The sequence below is a fragment of the Lepidochelys kempii genome, chromosome 7 (assembly GCF_965140285.1).
Source record: "Lepidochelys kempii isolate rLepKem1 chromosome 7, rLepKem1.hap1, whole genome shotgun sequence".
NCBI classification, from domain to species: Eukaryota; Metazoa; Chordata; order Testudines; family Cheloniidae; genus Lepidochelys; species Lepidochelys kempii.
The window spans coordinates 86,010,377-86,029,707 of NC_136386.1; the positions used below are offsets into that span (position 1 = coordinate 86,010,377).

A 19,331-nucleotide genomic window follows, 5' to 3' on the forward strand; every position below is an offset into this window, starting at 1 on the left:
CCTTTCATTTTGGAAAGACAATATGATATACTTTTTCAATCCCTAGTATACATATATGGGAACACATGTAGTGTTTGGGAATAATTTTCAGACTAGTTAAATTCTTTTGATTGTCACATCTTGTGAATGTTGTGGGTCATCTCATTTTTATGTTAGAAGCAGGAGAGAGGGAGAGTGATTTTCTGAGGTGTGGAGAAGATGAACTGGTAATTCTCTATGTAGTTAAAGGGAGACGGTAGTAAAATAACTCTTGGAAAATGAACATGTGAAGAGCCTAATCCTGCAGCCCTCTACTGGAATCTAAAATGTTATATACATGCCTTTCTATACAGGAAAAATAGTTTACTCATCCACATATTTGTGAATGTATCTCATGAGAATTTTTTCTCCCGCACCCCACAAAATGTGCATTTTAGGGAGTCTGAAATCTTGAAGGAATCAAATTACCCAGATATTACTGCAGCTGACAATGGGAGCTCATGGTCTGCTAGTCAGAGTTACACAGGAACCTCCACTGAAGACAGCTCAGTCTTCTCTTGGGGCTACGATGTGAGTAGAACACAGTCCTCCAGCATAAAATTATCAGAGACAGCTGAAAGGTTGTGCTGACACATTTAAAGTAGCATTTTGAGTAAATTTATTTGCAAAATCCAGGTTAAGATGAGAGCTGTAAATAATGCAATGGTATTTGTTATGGGAAAAGAAATGGAGGGTCTTTCTCTCTTAACCCCTCCCAACCCTCTTTTCTTTATTGTCTAATCAGGACATCTTCTACTAATACCTGAATATCGTATAGTCTGCATTTTTAGCCTAAAACTTTCGGATCACAGGTGATTTGATGAGTAAAGTTAATGTATACAGCATATATGTCATAATTGTTGAACCTCACATGCCAGTGTGTCGTTTTCATGTGGTTGGATTGACCAAACTGTATGTTGGAAAACCTCTGTGCTTCTCAAAGCATATTAAAGCCACTGATATTTTTTCTCTTTCATATTCTGACATAGGCTCTGATTAACAGGTGCTATTGTTCTCTCCACAGTGGAGACAGAAAAATTTTTGAATTTCAAATGACTTGAGAAACATCTTCAGTTGTTGTCTTTCTGGAGAAGCATCCTCAGTTGTTTACTGGCTACATAGAGGATTTGGCACCTATCAACTCTTGATTACTATTCAGTGTCAAATTTGTGGCAACATCTGATACCAGTTAGCATTGTTTTTCCATTCTCTGTCACCATCTATGGCATGATTAATTTTCCATTTCACTGAAATTTGGATGAGTCTTATTTTTTCATGTTTCTAGGTAATTAACCTGAATTGCCATGTCTCAACTGACATAATTTTCTTTCTTATTATTGATTTAAAACAAATATTCTAAAACCTTCTGATGTCTTTTCTATTAAACCATCCAATAGGGACAGTGCTAATCTAAATTTTGTGTGTACTTGGGATCAGCACTTACATCAATCCGTGTTCTTTCCAGTGGAAAGATGACTTAAGGTTAACATGCATGCGTGAGAGAGGTCCTTCTGTTTAAATCAATCCTGCTAAAGTTTAAGTAAACTAATGTTTTTTCAATGTAGGTGGCTTAAAAAAATTCTCACCCCAAATCCTCCCTTTTAACATTTTTTTGGATAATTTTCCTTCCTAGGAATTTGATAAAGCTGCCACACGACAAGTTCAGCAGATGTTCAGACACATTGATGAGCTTTTATATGAACAGAAAGAAAGTGTGCATGTTGAGGGTCTGCAAGTAGAGTGCCAACAATGGACATCTAGCTTTCCTCATCTCAGGTATTGTATTGATGGACTAATGCTGTTACTGTCACAGAATTATTAAAGAACCAAATTGCTAGTGGTGAAAATGGCTGTATTTTTAAACATTGTTAGAATTGATGTGAGTGTGTGTGATTATACAATATGTGGAGATAAAATTGTCTGTCGGCTCCCACCTCTTCCCCACTGCTGCAAGGCTCATGTTTAGTTCATTCAGGTGCTTGGAAGACTGATGATATTTTCCACTACATTGGGCCCTAAAATAGCAATTTTTTTCTTAGAAAAAGTTGCAAGGCATTTTTTCTTAGAAGTTATGGATGTTTATTTTTTATAATTAAAAAACACCAAAATTTCATCCTTGCTCTACAAATGAATAGCTTGCCAGTTATGGTGGCTGTTTGGAGACTTAAATCTTAGTCTTACATTTGACAGGTTTGCCAATGCTTAAGGCATTAGTGTTAGAAGAGGAGAAAGCAAAAGAATTCTCTTAACACATATGCATGATGCCATGGAATATGTGTAGAGAAAATACCTCAAACCACATTAAAATATAATCTGCAAAGCAGAAAATTTCTCTCATTTGACAAGTATATTTTCAAAGCTATATGTGTGAGATACAAGCAACCTCACTATTTCTATGGTGTTCATATGGCTTCCCAATAAACGTTGTTTACTTTCTTGTATAATAAATCATTCAGCCATTTTACGTATCACATTGTCTAATTTTTTAAAATTTTCTTTTTAATATTATAGGATTTTGGGGAAGCAGGTAGTAATCCCCACAGATGAAGGTTTTGGGTGGTATTCAAGTTCACCTTCTAGCAGCTTAGGTTCACTGGATGTCAGCCCAGTACAAGAAAGAGATTCTAGTGAGTAAGTATCAGTAGATTTCCCAGATTGTATCAGTATCTGAAGGTGATCTTTCTGCTCAAGGATTGCAACAATCAATTTCTTTTCTTAATTTATGAGTTGTATATGAAGTCAAGCTTCAGCATTCTTTGTTTGGTACGTTTTTGGACAAAGCATGGATTAGTAGCCAAAAGAAATGTTACTAGATTCAGGATGGTTAGACCTTCCAGATGAGTCTATTTTTGAGGTGCGGTAGACTACAAATTGACCTAATAAGTTGATAGTTAGCTTTTTGAGGATTTGTATATATAGTAGTTGCCAGTGACATTAATTAATTATTAATGTTGGTACAATGCTTTAAAGATATAAAGCACTTTTTTCTTTACAATTGTTTTATAAACTTATTCTCTGAGACTGTAGACTCTTGTATAAGTATTAAAAATATACAGCATTAAAATACACAATATGTAGGCTTACTGTCCTCTCCAGTACCTAACCCATTAATGTACCCATTTGGTCTTACAACCAAACCATCTTATGTCTCTCAGTCAACCATACAGAAAAAGCTAAATTCTGCTATTATAAATAGAATAACAAATTTGTTTTATTTTCTGCTTTTTGAAAAATATTTTGTTTGTTAAGGTTTAGTATTTTGGGCAAGAAGATACCTCTGTGGGTTACTCCCATTCATAAAGATGCTGACTTTTCAAAACCTCCTACTGTTTGCTCTGTGGAGAGTGAAGAAGGTGAAGATGGAGTAATTGTCTCTGAAGGAATAATGGAGGAATATTTAGCATTTGACTGCAGAGATGTGTAGGTATTGAATATTAATCTATAACAATACTTCTAGTACTGGTGGCCTGGAATTTCTGTTGCTAAATGATAATATATTACATTTGTTCTTGACATTGGGATGACAGTTAATATGACAAAACAATACTTTAACTGAATCTTCTCTCACGTCATCCAATGAAAGAAATTTAAAATGTTTAAGCCTGGAGAGGAGCTTTTAAACCCATGTAGGTCTATCCACCTCCTTGAATTAGTAATTTTGCTATGCTATATTTTTCTCCTCAAAGTATTTGTCTTAATTCTTTTCTATAACTGTTCAAACTAGTTGCTTCTGTTTCTGGCCTGGGGTGGTTTATAACATAATAGCCGAGGGTCTGTTACATGATTCTGAATGTAAAGTTTGTTGTTAGTTGTTAAGTATCAACAATGTGCTTGGTGCTGTGTCCGCATTTCAGTGTCCAGATTGCTAGTGCTTAGGTAGTATTACACCTTTCCACCTCCATAAGAGCAATTTAAGTTGTTCTGGATTCACGATTTATGAGAAAATAGTTTACATTTGTTTCCATCAAAAGAAGGAAATTAAGGGTGTCAGTTGGAAACACCACTTATTTTGTACAACTTGCCTAATGGAAACAAAAGTAAGTAAGAAATCTGTATGACCTGTTGGTTTGTTAGTTGGTCACAAGTTAACTAGTTTGAAAAAACAAAGTCACACTCATCAGATCATGACTTTCTGATTGGTGTATAGCAGTGGTTTTCAAACTTTTTAGGCTGGGTACTCCTTTCCAAATAATGTAGTCTACTGCATATCCCCATCTGAGATAGGTAGAGGCGACACGTAGGGGAGGGTAACGCGCCCTTCCCCCACCCCCTGCCAGATTTCTGCCTTCCATTTAGCAACAGCTTGTAGAGCTTTTCAAACTATGGGGCGCGCCCTCTTGGGGGACGCAGGGGAACATTCAGGGGGACGGACAGTGACGCCAGGTGGCTCAGGCCAGCCCCGTGCCACAGGACTCGGGGAGGGAGCACCATCCCCCCCTGTTGACTCACGTCAGTGGGCCACCCATCCTGTCTGTGTTGAAGGGTGCAACCAAAAATTGTAACTCAAAGGGGGCCCCCTAAACATTCCTGTGTGCCCCCCCAGGGGGGCGTACCCCACAATTTGAAAACATCTGTACAAAGAAATGCAACCTCCGCCATTACATGACTTTTCTCATGTACCCGTAGGGGTACAGCTACTCCAGTTTGAAAACCTGTATGGCACTGTATGGCATAAGCTGACCAGGCCAGTAGGAGATGAGTATTGCAGTGAACAAACAGCAGAGAATTCTGTAAGGTATTAAGTAGTCAGTATAGAAAACTCCTTTAATGCTGGCCCTTCCTTATCTTCAAAATGTATAGCTTTTTATGTTAAATATTAAATAGAAGATATTGATGCTGTAAAAAATAGATGCTGAAATATTTTTTATTCTGTGTCAGCATGTGAAATCTTTTGGCTGACCCATCATGTTCTTGAATGCAGCAGATATTTCCTGGGCTTCAGAACTCAGTACACGTCCTGTCTTGTGGAAGATCCTGCAGCTGGGGTCTCTTGCTGCCCCTGAGCTTTCTTTTTATATCTTTTAAATAAAAGAGCTTTATTTCTTTTTAATTCTCTGAAATTAAGTTGGTTCTATATTCTAAGTATTTGGTGGCTGTTAGGTCAACAGACAGGAAATGCTACTAAACAACTGCAGTTAGTTGCCAAAATTAGAGACTTTGTAGTGATGTGCCTTGCAAGACTGCTGCCTAGTGGGGAGATGAATAAAGATAATAGTCCCGCTGGAAGCCAAAGTACTCAAATTGTAAATATCAATATATATTTTTATATAGCACTTTTTATTCTTGAATCTCAAAGCACTTTACAAAGGAGAATAAAAATCATTATACTAATTTTACAGATCAGAAAATCAAGGCACAGAGAGGTAAAGTGATTTACTGAATATCACACAGATCAGTGGCAGACTCTGAAATATATTCTCGTGTCAGTGCTGTATCCACAGAAGTGTTCTGCCTCCAATACTAGAGTCAGTGGGTTATCTGCTCTTATTTGTTGAGTGCACTGCCACCCCTCAACAGACAGTAATCTGTGAGAAATACGCCATTTCTGTTGAAGTCATTTCTTGTAATCATGCAGCCAGCTGTCCTGACCTACCCATTTTAACTTAAAAGGAAATCGAACCGAAGTCTAACAGAGGTGCACGTATGTAACAGACATATAACCAGCCATTTAAAACATTAAATGATTACAACAAGAATGCAAAGGATAGAGAAAGCAGTTTGTTTAAGTCAAGATAGAAATCTTGCTCACCCTCTCTTTACAGGGAGGAAGAGTTGCATGAAAGGAAAATGGGACTCTCATCTGACAGACAGAAATTAGGTTTCCCTCCTATATCTCCATGTTACTGCATGAAGGATGCTGTGCTCACATATGTGTTTGATGATGTGTGGAGTGAAGTCCTGGGCTCTGTGGAGGGGTTAATCTGCCGGCACTGGGAAGGATCAGTCTCCGGTAAGGGTCAGTGCTGAAACAAAATTTGAAATGGATGTAATACTCCGATGCTCTCTTTAAAAAGGGTTCAGAGTAGCAGCCGTGTTAGTCTGTATCCGCAAAAAGAAAAGGAGTACTTGTAGCACCTTAGAGACTAACAAATTTATTTGAGCATAAGCTTATAGCTCACGAAAGCTTATGCTCAAATAAATTCGTTAGTCTCTAAGATGCCACAAGTACTCCTTTTCTCTTTAAAAAGGATACTCTTTGGAGTGCTTAAAATTAGTAAGCCTTAGCCTTGTAGGATATACTGTATTTCTGGAGGCAATATTTGTACATTAAATCATACTTTAAAGAGTGGTTGTCAATACTTTTTATTACTTAGTATACTTTTTATACCTTCCATAGTTTCCAATATTATTTTAGAATCCTATAAATAACACTTGTCGCTCTGTTCCATTTGGGAAACACTATTTGTCTTCCCACTACCCAAAAATAATCAGTTCACTAGTGTCTTTGATAACCACACAGGTTTGAGGTACACTTATTTCATCTTTTGGTTAGCTGCTGTCCTGCATGATCAGAGCAGAGATATTGCAGTAATGTATTGGTAGTGTTTTGTTTTTGTTTCTTTAAAGAGCAGTGAATGGGGTAAATTGAAAATTAAAAAATATTTTAGATAGTATTCCCCACCACATTATATTTTCAAGGGATTTTAAAATTTGTAGTTGATATTACTCTTTAAACAACTTATAATCTGCCTGCCTGTGAGAAAAATCATGGAATGAAATGAAAGAGAGACATATTTTTGTGATGACCCTTTAAAGACAACACAGTACCTTGATTTTGCAACTTGATGAGACATGAATTTAACAATATTAAGCAGAGTTAAACACCTGAGTGAAATCTATCAAAAAAGAGCCTAAAATCTTTGGATTCAAAGTATTGCCCATAAAAGTGGCAATGCTGATAATTTGTAATGATGTGGATTCTCCACTCTTCTTGTTTTGCATAGATGATGAGAAAAATGTCATAACTGCAGAAACAATGAGAATGGATCCTGGAAGCCCTTTTCTGCAGTTTGAACCTCTGCCATTGGTGTTACCACGAGTGCCACAAGCTAAAATGCCCTCCATCACCTCAAATTTGGTAAGCTCTACTGGCCAAGTGGTTAAGGTTGAGTTCGAGTAACACTGCCTGGCCAGAGAGGCTAAAGTTTTCTAGAGGGAGATTTGTGTGTCGACCTCTTCTTAAAATTAGACACATGATCACTAACTGCCCTTTCTAAAACTTTAGTTTTGTTATGCCTCACAGTCACAATTGTTTTTTATCCCTGTTTTGCTGTTTTAAATTTTGTTGTTGTTTTTGTAGTATCATTTATAATGTACCAAGATACGGTGAGTTTTGGATGGTAATGGTGTAAATTCTTTCCATACTTAACATTGCTTGAGTTATATTGTGAGGTTCTGATTACTGTGCACAAGAGATGTCCTAGTCACTGTCAGCCCAGCCATTTCCAAGGTCATTAGAAACTAGAGATTAGAGTCTAGTCTCTGTGAAGTGGTAAGTGACTGTACATTTAAAACATGATTTAAAAAAAAAATTTTTTTTTAGATATTGATTCTGGCCCTGCATGTTCTACTTTAGGATTAGATGTCCCTAAAGTGGCAAGCACCAAAAATGTTATCTATATTCCATCAGTTTTTAATTCCATTCTTTCCTTTTTATTTCTTTCTTCCCACTTTTCCTGTATAATCCTCTACCTCTTCCTCATGTTTGCCTTATTGTATGTGTAGTGCCCACAACCCAGATGTAGCCGCAAAACCAAAAAGAGGAGAAAATCACCTAAAGTATGTATGCTGGAGAGATTAAAGCTCTATTGTTCTTACTTTTGGTGTCATTGTGGTGGGTGGAATTTGCCATTTTTCCAGATCAGCCTGAGTTACAAGGAGAGGATTTTCCAGTTTTGTTCTTGACATAAAAGAAGTGCCCAACACATTGTAAAGTGAGATCATAAAGATTCTCCGACAGTAGTTACTTATATCACACTCATTTGTGCACCATGTCACAAGATTGTTTCCTGCAAATGAAAGCCTCAGTTGTGAAGCTTTAAGTACAATATATAGTATAGTACGGTAGTATATATTTTTATTTTAAAATATCTGCTAAGTGCCATCATTTGCAAGACCAAGCTTCAACTGTTATTTATAGGATACTTAGCTAAAACATGAGAATGATGTATATGAATATACTCTGCTTTGGTTGGAAGCATTCAGCTTCTGTTGTTTTCCAGTGATTATTTGGCAAGGGCAAGAACATAGGTGAGTGTATGTATCATCATCATGTCAAAAGTAAATCTATTTTTTTCTGATTTACAGATAAATGTCTCTCAAGGATCAAGTGGTGGCCCTCAACAAAATCTGAATGGTTTGATGGTGATACATGGGATACACTTACAACAAAGGAATCTGCCTCTAATAGACAAAATATTGTAAGAGTAGTAACTTTTTGTCTTTGTAGTACTGTAGTAAAGTTGAGCTCTTTAATGCTGGGAAAGAAGAATGTATTGAGATTAAACCCAGTGTCAAGGAAATTAATCTCCCATAGTGTAAGCAGCGGTTCTCAATTATTTTCTCACCTATTTATCTGTTCTCAGTGATGCAATATATTTACTACACTTGCACATGACTAATTTTAAGCTCCTGTGTAAACCCACTGGGACTACTCACATGATTAAAGTTAGGCACATGCTTAAATACCTTGCTGAATCAGGATCTATGATTTCATCAGGGAACCCAATATACCATAGTCTGGATCTGTAACAAGCCTGCTGTTTCATATAATGAGTCTCTATTAAAGAAAGGCCCCTCTTGCCAAATGGCAAATTGTGTGGTGGTTTTGTGACATGCAACAGATTGAACAAGCAAACTCAACACCTTTTTGTTTCTGATTTAAATATGATTTCAACTTGGTCTACAGAGGTGAAAGATTAATGCACTAACCCATTAAGACATCTAATCCCAAACTTTTAAAATTTCTTTTTTTAATATGGCTAGTTTATCACTTAGTGAGCTGTGGTCTGAATCACAACCTGGTACTAGCTGGCATAGCTTTTGTCATCCTGAAGAGGACAATGACAGGTTGAATGGAACTGGAAACTAATGTGCCCTCTTATCCCTAGAGATAGACCTGTTTGGTCTGGTCTGAGGCACAAAGCCAAGGATGTGAGGGTTTAGCTTACATTCCCACTCTCTATGTTGTTGCTGCATTTGTTCTGTGAATAATAGTAATTCTTCCATTTCTATTCTCTTCAGTCTGGAACATTTCATGATGATTAAAAATAAAGCCTAACTCCTTTCTTTCTGTTCCTTGCCCTATTCCTTGGTAGCACAGCCCTCCGTGACATCTTATATAATGGTATCAAAAGTGTACCAACTTTATCAGTACATAATGTTGCTATTGTAATTTTCAGACAAGGACTGTGCTAACAGTATGAAATCTGTCATAATGAACATGTTTATGTATGTTTCATTTGGTTCCTTGATTGTGTTGTTAGGGATCTGGATGACAAATCGCTATTGAGGCCAGGCTCCAGTTCCATCCTCTCAACAAGAACGCGACCAAATCGCACTCTAGAGCTGAGTACGTCTTCTCTGTCATATTCTGCTCATTCTGCTAGAAGACGCAACCCACCACCACGCACCCTGCATCCCATCAACACTAACCACTCTCGTTCTGGGACACCAAGATCCATGGATGAAGTCATCAGGGGAACACGACTGTATGTTTAAAAACCAGTTTTTCACTCTACAAATTATTATAACCAATGGTTTATAGAACCGAGTACATGTAAAGTGAAAAAGCTGTCAAATGGAGACAGTATCTATGATTTTTTTATTAAAAAAAAAATAATTGCAAATTAAATCACTGTCTCCTGAGAAAGCTGAAATTGCTACATTTCCTAAAACTGACGTAACGTTTTAGCTGCAACCTATGTTTCTGAAAATTGCCTAAGCATGTGATGCTGTGCATTGCTGTATAAGAGAGACTACATCCCTATAAGCTTTCAAGCAACTGGAGAGCAAACTTAATTTTATTAATTGCTGCCTTGGAGAGAGGAGGAGAGTTGCATGAAAAGATGTACAATATGATAGCTACAGAGGATGCTAATCTTAGTGAGTCTGTTCCAAAGCCCACTGAAGTCAGTGGAAAGACTCCCATTGACCTCAATGGGCTTTGGATCAAATCTAGAATGAAATTATTTTCATTTTCCTCTAGTCTTTTGCCTGCATCCAAAACAGACTTTTATACTTTGAAAGCAGCTGAGTCACCCTGGAGTGCGAGTACCAAAGCTGGCTCTTCTGGATTTAGAAATGACACGCCAAAATGCATCATTCTGGGAAGCCACAAGTACCAAAAGTCTCTAATTGATTTCTGAAGCTTCTGGTACCTGTGACAACCCAGAATGATATATTGTGCAGCATTGCTAGTAAACCCAGAAGAGTCACTGGATTTCACAGACCCTAAAAATGTTTTGTTTAGAAAGGTGAATTAAAGTTTCTTTCTCTGTTGAATGTCCTTTGCAGGCAGGCTAGTGGCGGAATTCTGCATGTGTTTCTGGAACTGACTTGACTTTTCCATCTATATTTAAGAATGGACTCGTGTTCTTTTAACCTCATCCAATCTAGCCTGTCTTCTCTACATCTTTTTTTAGATGTTGTCATTATTACCAACTCAGCTGTAAATTACTTAATAGATGATTCTCCTTTTTTCTTCCAATGTCTTGTAATGTCTCTCTTCGCTATTCTCAGACCCAGAGATTCATTTCACAGTTCTTGAATTACCCCCTTTATTCTTGGCATATATATACTAAATGCAGACAGTGGGTTCCAGGGAGAGGTATTAAAAAATTTGGTTATGTTTTCAAGCTCTTGTAACACATAATTCCAGAATGTCCTCCCAATCTGGCAATCTCATAATGTATGCATATAATACCCAATACTGAATATCTTCAATACTTATCTCATAAATGAACTCTATTCGCATATAAATTGCAGTATTTTCAGAGCAGAATACCTATTTTACAACTTTCTACTTTTGTTTGCACATTTGTAGTTATTCCTTAACCTCTCAGATTATTAATACAAATATTATGTAGATTTAAACATCACAATTTAAAGCAGAATAGTTAAAAATCATTTCCCTTTTTGCTTAATTGTCAAGACTTAAATTTTGTGTCTTCTCTGCAATAGTTGCTAATTAATCATCACTCAGACCTCAGAGAAGCCAAGGAGTGCTGCTCCCTGTCTTGTTTTAGATGTCATTGATTCCATCAACTTTGTAATATAAATACTGAGTTTGCCTTTTGTTGGGTAGAAAGCTTCTGAGTTCACCTTCTTAAAAAAAGGATTTGCTCTTAACAAGCCTTTTACAACTTACCTTTTTGTTCCTGTAATGAAGTAAAATTTGTGAGATCACAGTTAGTGATTTCATAGAAAAGCAGGATGAGAAACAGAGCTGTGTGGGAGAATCTCTTGCTAAAACACACATTTCAGCAAAAACAACGAGGAGTCCTTGTGGCACCTTAGAGACTAAAATTTATTTGGGCATAAGCTTTCGTGGGCTAGAACCCACTTCATCAGATGCACGTAGCAGGTATATAGACACAGTACATGAAAAGATGGGCGTTACCTTGCTGTCTCAATGTCATAGCTAGGTCTGAAACGTATCTGGGAGGGATCTAGCAATAAGTAATTATGCGCTGCTAGAGCTGGGCTCCTGTTACCTTTCCCATGACCTTGCTTAGGGTTGTGAAGATCTGAGATGTAGTGAAACTGCTGAGACGACTGGTATTTTGACCATTGACTGGACCATAGCATACCTCAGGGTCTCTGGAAGGTTTCCCTTCCCAAGGGATACATTGACAAAATGCATGAAGAGCAATCCCAAGCCTACTAACAAGGGAATACAAGAAATTACTGGCTAAAACAATTTTGTAACTTTTAAAAAATAATTTCAAGTTTATTCCAGTGCAGTGCTCGCCCTTGAAGCCCAGTTCTCCTATACTCTCCACACAACAACCCAGCGTCTTAAATTAAAATTCTGCATGTGTTGTCCTGAGTTTTATTGTTTCATTTGCTTTAGCTCACATCAGTCTCATAATCTCGGGTATTAATGTATATTTTTGGTTGTTGGTGGTGGCGGAATCCAGTCCTACTGCACATGACCAGCTGTTCTCACCCTCCTTAATGCCCTTGAGCCGAAATAATCTTCTGCCACCTATTAGTACTGCTGACGTTGTGGAACACTTGAACACCGTGGGATCCCAAAGGCAAACGGTAACCTCCCAATTTGTATGTCATATGAAAACACATTTAATTATATTCTTTGGAAATGAGAGACATGTTAAAGTTGAATTTATCTCACAACAGATTGCATTGGCAAATTCAAGAATTCTTGTATTTTTATTTTTGGTTTATATTTTTGTTGTTATCCAAATTATCCTGATGTTCTTAGACGTTCTTCCTCATAGTTATGATAATAAAATGCTGTAATACAAAAATAAGATCATGAGTTTTGACCAACAAACTGGAACAAAGTTGAGTGCTTTTCAGACCCAGTGAAAGTAGGAACCATTTTCTGTTTCCTGTGAAGATGCTCATAGATTATTAGACTCTGATTCCAAGATTTTATCTTTAAAGTAGTCACGATCAAAAATAGTCTGATTGTTAATTTTCCTGTACTTTGATGTAGGATCCCCGAGGGAATTCCAGTCGAGCTCAGAGTGCAATGGAAGATGAGATTAACCATCAGCAGCCACAGGAGAGGCTTTTCTTACCTGATCATTTCTCCAGGCCTAATACAACACATGCATTTTGGGTAAAAAGTGGCAAATGTATCCAAATAGTATGTAGATCCAGAGAGATTGTTTGGTAGATTTTGCTTTAGCTGTTAGCATTTATAAATACTTAATGGAGAACTGGATGGCTCAAGTGATTGGTGCAGAACCTTTAAGTCCTAAATCCCCATTTCAAATCTGCCCAGGTTGGTAGATGTAAAGTTGTTTGGCACCTGTGAAATGACAATGTGACCTCAGTCCAGTTCCTAGAGGTTAAGTGTCCATGCCTCCAAATTTCCCACAACCAGCTCTCTTTATTGTCAGTATTTTCAGCTATTCGAACTACACTCTTCTCCTTAGAGATGATCCTTCCAGAACAAGTTTGAGGTATATTGTGGAGAAGCTTGTACTGCTCTTGATCGAAATTTGACTTTAATCTTCAGAGTTTTTCAAGCCAGTATCTTTCATGAGAATTACACTCATGAAGAAATGGGGAAGAAAAAAATGCTTTGCTTTGTAAACTTAAAGGGCTTGTTGGGCTATCTACTCAACCTCCTGCATAACTGAAGGATAGTTTTCTTAAGTTTCCTGAACAACCCCATATTATTTGTAAAATCCCTATAGTTCAATTTCATTATCAGATGCTGCTGTATAGCTCTTTATTTTAAAATTTACTGGGGAACAGTCTGGATGGCTTCTTGTCCCAGCTTTAACTAAACTTTTATATTATATTAAGCTTTGTGAGTATTGAATCCTGCAGCACAGCTCATGATTTTCATGTACAGTTTTGGCATTGCTGAATTACTAATTAGGAACACTTGGGCTTCCTATCTTGAAACTTAAGTAGTTTCAGAAACTGAAATAATGATAATGAATGGCTAAAGCGGCAAAGAGTCCTGTGGGGCACCTTATAGACTAACAGACGTATTGGAGCATAAGCTTTCGTGAATACCCACTTCATCAGATGCATGAATGGCTAGTGATGCTTCCAAGTAATATATAGTAGATTGGGGGAGGGAGTGTGGACAGCAGCGTTGTGTCTTCTGTCCAATTTAACCCAAGGGAGAACAACCTCAAGATATTAATCTTTGTATATGAGGCTCATATAGTATACTTATGAGGTCTGGAGTTACTGGGCAACATTAAAAGTGTTCTGTTTTAATAAAATTCTTGGTATTGGGACTTTGCCATTTTTAAAAATCCTGTTACTGCAAGTATTCAAAACTAGTTCACCTTATCTTTCAGCCGGATCCACCGTATCGCCGTTCTTGCACAGTTATTGATTATGCGAATCAAACCCGGACCAGTAGAGGATCAGCAGGCACAGGTACATGCAATATTTTGACTGAAATAATAATAATGGATGTGATGTGGGGTATTTGCTGCTTTCATATCACATCACTTAAGTTATATCTGCAACATGAACAGAAAACCTCTATTAATACTTTTATTTTATATTTGATTTATTCTTCTGATCTACTATTATACAAAGTTTCACAGATATGGCGCTTGTGTGGTTTTTCCTCCTGCCATATGTAACAGTTTAAATAATTCAAAGGACTTTTTACACTGTGGACCTTGATCCTTCTCCTATTAAAATACATGGAAATTGACTGAAGTGAAAGAAAGATCAAGTACTATACGTGTGAAATTCAAAGTTATATTTTTCTGTTGGTTCTGGTTCACTACGTGTGTAACTAAGGCCTTGCCTATATTAAAAGCTGTGCTGGTTTAACTGAAAGTCAATGTAGTTGAATCAAGGTGGCAAAATCCCTATAGGGATACTTTCACATCAGTTTAAACCCCATACATCAATTTAGCTTCATTTGACTTGTAACCCAATTAAGCTGAATACACACACACACTCTCTCTCTCAAAATCCACTTTTAGTTAAACCAGTGCAGCTTCTAAATGTAGACGAGGTTTTGCATGGGGAGGGGAGGGGATGAATTTAGTGGCAGATAATATGCATTCCCTAGCCTGAACTGCCCTACTGTTCTAGAAATGCTAATGATACAATCTTTAACTTTTACAACAAAGCCATTCTTATATGCTTCAGATACAACCCCCACTACCATTCTGTGACTTAGCAGCAGGGTACATGAAGCGGTGTGTGTGCAACTGTACTTTTGCCATAGAAATCATCTAAGGAGGGAGGCCTCTTGTCTCCATCAACTCTTGCTTCAGAGATCTCAGGATTACTGTAGGGAGGATGTCAGTCATCGTACTATGCAATTACACAGCACTAAAAATCAGTTAACCAAATCTATACAGTATATATTGTTTTCAGGTATGGCTGGGTTGTTTACCTTGGAAAATGGTCTGGATTGTAAATCCTTAAGTGGTATAAGCTTTTCACCTCAAACTCAAAACCCATCCTCTGTATCTATTTTAATACTGGAATGTTTATTATTCTACAGATTCTATTAACATAAGAGTGAGGGGAATCACATTAGGGATATCTAGTTCTTCCTGTATTAGTTCTTTTCACCATCATGCTCTGGGTCATTCTTTTGATGAGGAGAGAGATCATTCTCCATTGGGTAAGAAATGAGGCAGGAGACTTGAGAACTGTTAAATGTTCTTGGTGCGTTTGTATCTGATAGTTGTTGGTCTGTCAGATTCCTAGTAGATAGGTGTTAGGATGGTATTTATTATCTGAGCTGGTATCAGACATGCCAAACCCATGGAAAAAATGCAGAAACTGGGCTTGTTTTTGGCTTAATTGGCTTGTTGGCTAGTTTTTGGCTTGTTGCTTCTTTTTTTTTGGTTGGCTCCTGGTAAGCAGGGGCAAGTGGGGAGAGTGTCAGGGGTGCACAGCGGGCCCACCCCAGTCCCAGAGTGCACGCTGGGAAGATTAGTCACGTAGAGTGTTGGGGTCCTTAGGGATTGGTTTGTTTTGGCCTTGTTTTGAAATGGGATTAGCGTGATTTTTGGCTTATTGTGAAAATCGGAGTGCTTATTTACTGCGTGAAAGTAGGCAACTGGGGCTGGTATCCTTGTCAATGATTGAACAGTCAGAGAGAGCATCTGATGGTTCCTTCACCTCAGTGTTGAAGCACATGGTCAGGGGGGAAAAAGAGGGAGTGGGTGGAGAATTGACCTGTTGCTGTCTGTTGTGGGTACTATTAGAAAGCTCTCAGAGGTTGCCCCTTTCTGTGGGAATTCTTGAGTCCCATGATTTGTGGTGTTAACTCTAATAAGGCATACTTTTCCCTCCTTCAGAATCAGTGGAATGGAGTGCAGTGAAGCAGCCACTCACTCAGCTAGTGAGCACAGCAGAAACCTGCCCAAGAAGGGATAGCAACAGGAAGGGTCTGGCATATAAATTCTCCAGGAACGAAATGCACACCAACTTGCTCCAGCAGCAGCTCCATGTTATCTCCCCTACTCAGTTCTGGACTGGGGTGGAGGGAGGGTATTAAATACTTTAAACAGCACGTTACTGTGCAGCAAGCCAGGTTGTGAAGCTACAGTGCACTAGCTTACCATGCAGTAACACCCTGTGTGGACTTTGATATAGTGCACTTCAAGTAGTAGTGTGCCAAGCCAATGTCCAGGACTTTATGCTCCTTAGCAGGACATTATTGTGTAATATGACAAACTGCTGTGATTTAAAATCTTACCCTAGCTTGCCACACAGTAAACTTGCCATGTAGACAAGCCCTAAGGGCACAAGTATGCATGTGTTTCTCCCTCCCCTCCAAGCCTCCAGGGAATCAGTTCCTTCTCAGGCCAAGCTCCCCTCAACTCCTCCTCTCCCATTGCTGCCAGACTTTGTAGAGCGCACAGACTAGGAGCCTAGGTACTTAACCCACCATTATCAGAGTATCTGAATAGGGCTCAGGCTGGAGAGTGCTCAATGGCATCTCTGAGTGGAACACAGAGGAAGGAACTAGGATGCATGATCTAGCATCAAGAAAGAAAAGAAGGGAAATTGGTGCCTGAATGGTATGTTTTATGTACATTTCACACTGATTTTTCAAGCTGAAACATCCATAGCCAAAGTGAGTATTGCTGACTATGCTTAGAAGATAGACCAAAAGAAGAAACTGTCTTAAGTCATGATGTTTTTGTTTTTTTTTGGTCAGTTTTGTGAGTTGGTTTCTCATGATTTTTTAGGATGGTAAATATTAGACTCTCCTGTCCTCATGCTGGTACTTCTCACACGCACTGGAATTTATCAAGTATTCTTAGTACAAAGCTTCTTTGATGGATCATGTCACAGAACATTCCACAATAATACAGCAGCTACTTTCAACCAAGGATTTTCATACCTTTCTTACCTTCAGAAAGTTTCATAAAAGGCATATTTTATTATTGAATATAATCAGCCTTGGTTTTTAAAATGAAGATACTGCCATTACTAATAAATAAATTAAAGCATATTTTAACATTGAAAAAGTGTATATATATAGTTTTGGTATTTAAGACTTCTAGCAGATACTAAAATTGATGTTTTACCTAATCTTTATGTAGTAGGTCTTCAGCTACAGGGTTCTGTAAGAGCTCACAGCAGAGGTGGATCAGTTACAAGAAGCAGACAAGCATTGTAATGGGTAATGAACAAGGATCCATCCCTCACCATGATGCAGTGAGCCCAGCTGGACACTCATGAAAGTGTTGAATCTCAGCAATATTAAACTTGTTTACAGAAGAATTTAAGAACATGTTATATTTTTAAAAAGTAGCTGCCAAAGACTATAGGGTACTCAGCACATTTCAGTTTTCTTCCTGTAGACCAGGTTTTGCTATTCTGGTGAACACTAAAGCTTGTACCCTAAAAGTCTACCAATTTTTCCGCTAAACCACTGCTAATATTTTTCATATTAAAAAGGACTTTGGCTCAGGACTCTTTGGTTCCTGTTACTGCAGTAGGAGCACTACTAGAACAGTTGCCTAACTTTGTGAAAGACTATTGCACTTTTCACAGTAATCTATTTACTATATAAAAGGATTTTTTTTTAAAAAAACTTAATTATTACGTTGATATTTCTGGCATGATTTCTCTATTAAAAATGAGTAGACTTATTGCATATAATGCTGCCTGTACAACTGTTGTGTACAGATAATTTGGACAAACTGTGGATCCTATGGTGAGAACACCAGCTACAACAACAGTTGCATAAAATAAGGTAGCAAATGAAGAAATCTTGTGCTTCCACATTTGCTAATTTTAACTTGCAGTCTTAACTGTAGCATGCTACTGTCCCTTCCTGTATTATAAACTAATTCTTCTCCACCAGTGACTCAGGCAAGTGTTCTCAAGGGACAAAAGCAATCTTATTTTGCTGAAAATTTATTCCCACACACTACTCAGTAAGAGAATCCTTTAAGTATTCTTCTTGATTAAATATTTTAAGTAATTTCAGCAGATGGATGTCTCCATTTTGAAACAAATTAGGGTGACTAAAGAAATGTTTCTGTGCACCAGCATCATTCACCATTTCAGTCGCCCACGAGAGCTTTCTTAGGCACAGACATATTCCGCTTCTGTAAGACAGACATACTGAGATATTTTAGAAACGGTTACCATTAAGACATAAATGTCGCTTATACATTAAATGCAACAGTTTCACAGTAAAGCAGCTAAACTGTAATTCATTTTAACTACAAACATTATATTCAGGTCTTACTATTAACAGTAAGTGCTAGACTGCAAATATATGTCATAAATTGAGGGGAACCTGTTATTTTTGAACAAAAGATATTCTGCTACAATGTGAAGAGAGTTACTTTGAGCAAACTGATTCTTTAATAAAAAAATTGTCACCTTTTATATGCAATTAAAAAGAAGCTTTTTAAACTTCATCTGTTCGTTTGTGATTTGAAAATACTGAGGAACAATAGATGTGTTTTGTCAAATGGCTTCATTGTTGCCTACTGAAAATACATACATGATGCAAGCTTCATGAATCGAGACTGAAATGACTATTCCAGGGCACATTTGTTCTTTAGTGGCCACATAAGTCCCATTACCACTAGAAGTCATCTTGCTCAGACAGAGGAAAAAATATCCTTTACAATCATAGTCTGTTAGCAGATGCAGCAATTTAGCCCTCTCTCTCACCAAAAAACATGTTACAAATTCCACTAACCACTTTGTGTCTTTTAGCAACTTTTTTACTCAGATTTTCCTCCCTCCCCTCCTCATTCAAAGACCTCACCTCAAAAATTCCTGTTAATGGAAAAGCAGTCCAACCCTCTCCTGTCTTCTTGGTTCAACCATTCTCTGTTCAGAAAAATGAAAGAATAGTGTTGGCAAAAGACTTATGATGGGATAACACGATTTTGGTAATTAATTGATCTTTAACTATTCATGGTAAATAGGCCCAATGGCCTGTGATGGGATGTTAGATGGGGTGGGATCTGAGTTACTACAGAGAATTCTCTCCTGGGTATCTGGCTGGTGAGTCTTGCCCATATGCTCAGGGTTCAGCTGATCACCATATTTGGAGTCGGGAAGGAATTTTCCTCCAGGGCAGATTGGAAGAGGCCCTGGAGGTTTTTTGCCTTCCTCTGTAGCATGGGGCACGGGTCACTTGC

General features: G+C 37.8%; 2 protein-coding genes across 17 annotated transcripts in view; one reads left to right on the forward strand and one right to left on the reverse strand.

Moving 5' to 3' along the window:
* Positions 1 to 18,596, forward strand: part of FAM149B1 (family with sequence similarity 149 member B1) — a 22,564-nt gene extending 3,968 nt beyond the window's left edge. The window contains exons 3-15 of one of the 8 annotated variants that reach the window (XM_073353649.2): positions 417 to 549; positions 1,652 to 1,794; positions 2,530 to 2,649; positions 3,268 to 3,438; positions 5,781 to 5,974; positions 6,963 to 7,096; positions 7,744 to 7,797; positions 8,326 to 8,438; positions 9,504 to 9,728; positions 12,159 to 12,285; positions 12,701 to 12,826; positions 14,031 to 14,112; positions 17,265 to 18,596. In XM_073353649.2, coding sequence (XP_073209750.1) covers positions 417 to 549; positions 1,652 to 1,794; positions 2,530 to 2,649; positions 3,268 to 3,438; positions 5,781 to 5,974; positions 6,963 to 7,096; positions 7,744 to 7,797; positions 8,326 to 8,438; positions 9,504 to 9,728; positions 12,159 to 12,285; positions 12,701 to 12,826; positions 14,031 to 14,112; positions 17,265 to 17,341 — 1,699 coding nt within the window. In that variant the 3' untranslated portion in view covers positions 17,342 to 18,596. The other 7 variants (XM_073353645.2, XM_073353646.2, XM_073353653.2 and 4 more) reach the window with 7 other exon arrangements.
* DNAJC9 (DnaJ heat shock protein family (Hsp40) member C9) overlaps positions 5,270 to 19,331 on the reverse strand; it is a 25,059-nt gene continuing 10,997 nt past the window's right edge. For 2 of the 9 annotated variants that reach the window (XR_012160011.2, XR_012160015.2), the window contains exons 7-9: positions 18,953 to 19,017; positions 14,019 to 18,278; positions 12,389 to 13,018 (exon numbers count right to left, since the gene is read on the reverse strand). Coding sequence is in view for 1 of the 9 variants with exons in the window: in XM_073353665.1 (XP_073209766.1) it covers positions 18,967 to 19,017 (51 nt within the window). In the remaining 8 variants the exon portion in view is untranslated. Of the gene's footprint in view, positions 5,982 to 12,388; positions 13,019 to 14,018; positions 18,295 to 18,952; positions 19,018 to 19,331 lie in introns of those variants that run through there. The other 7 variants (XR_012160010.2, XR_012160017.2, XR_012160016.1 and 4 more) reach the window with 5 other exon arrangements.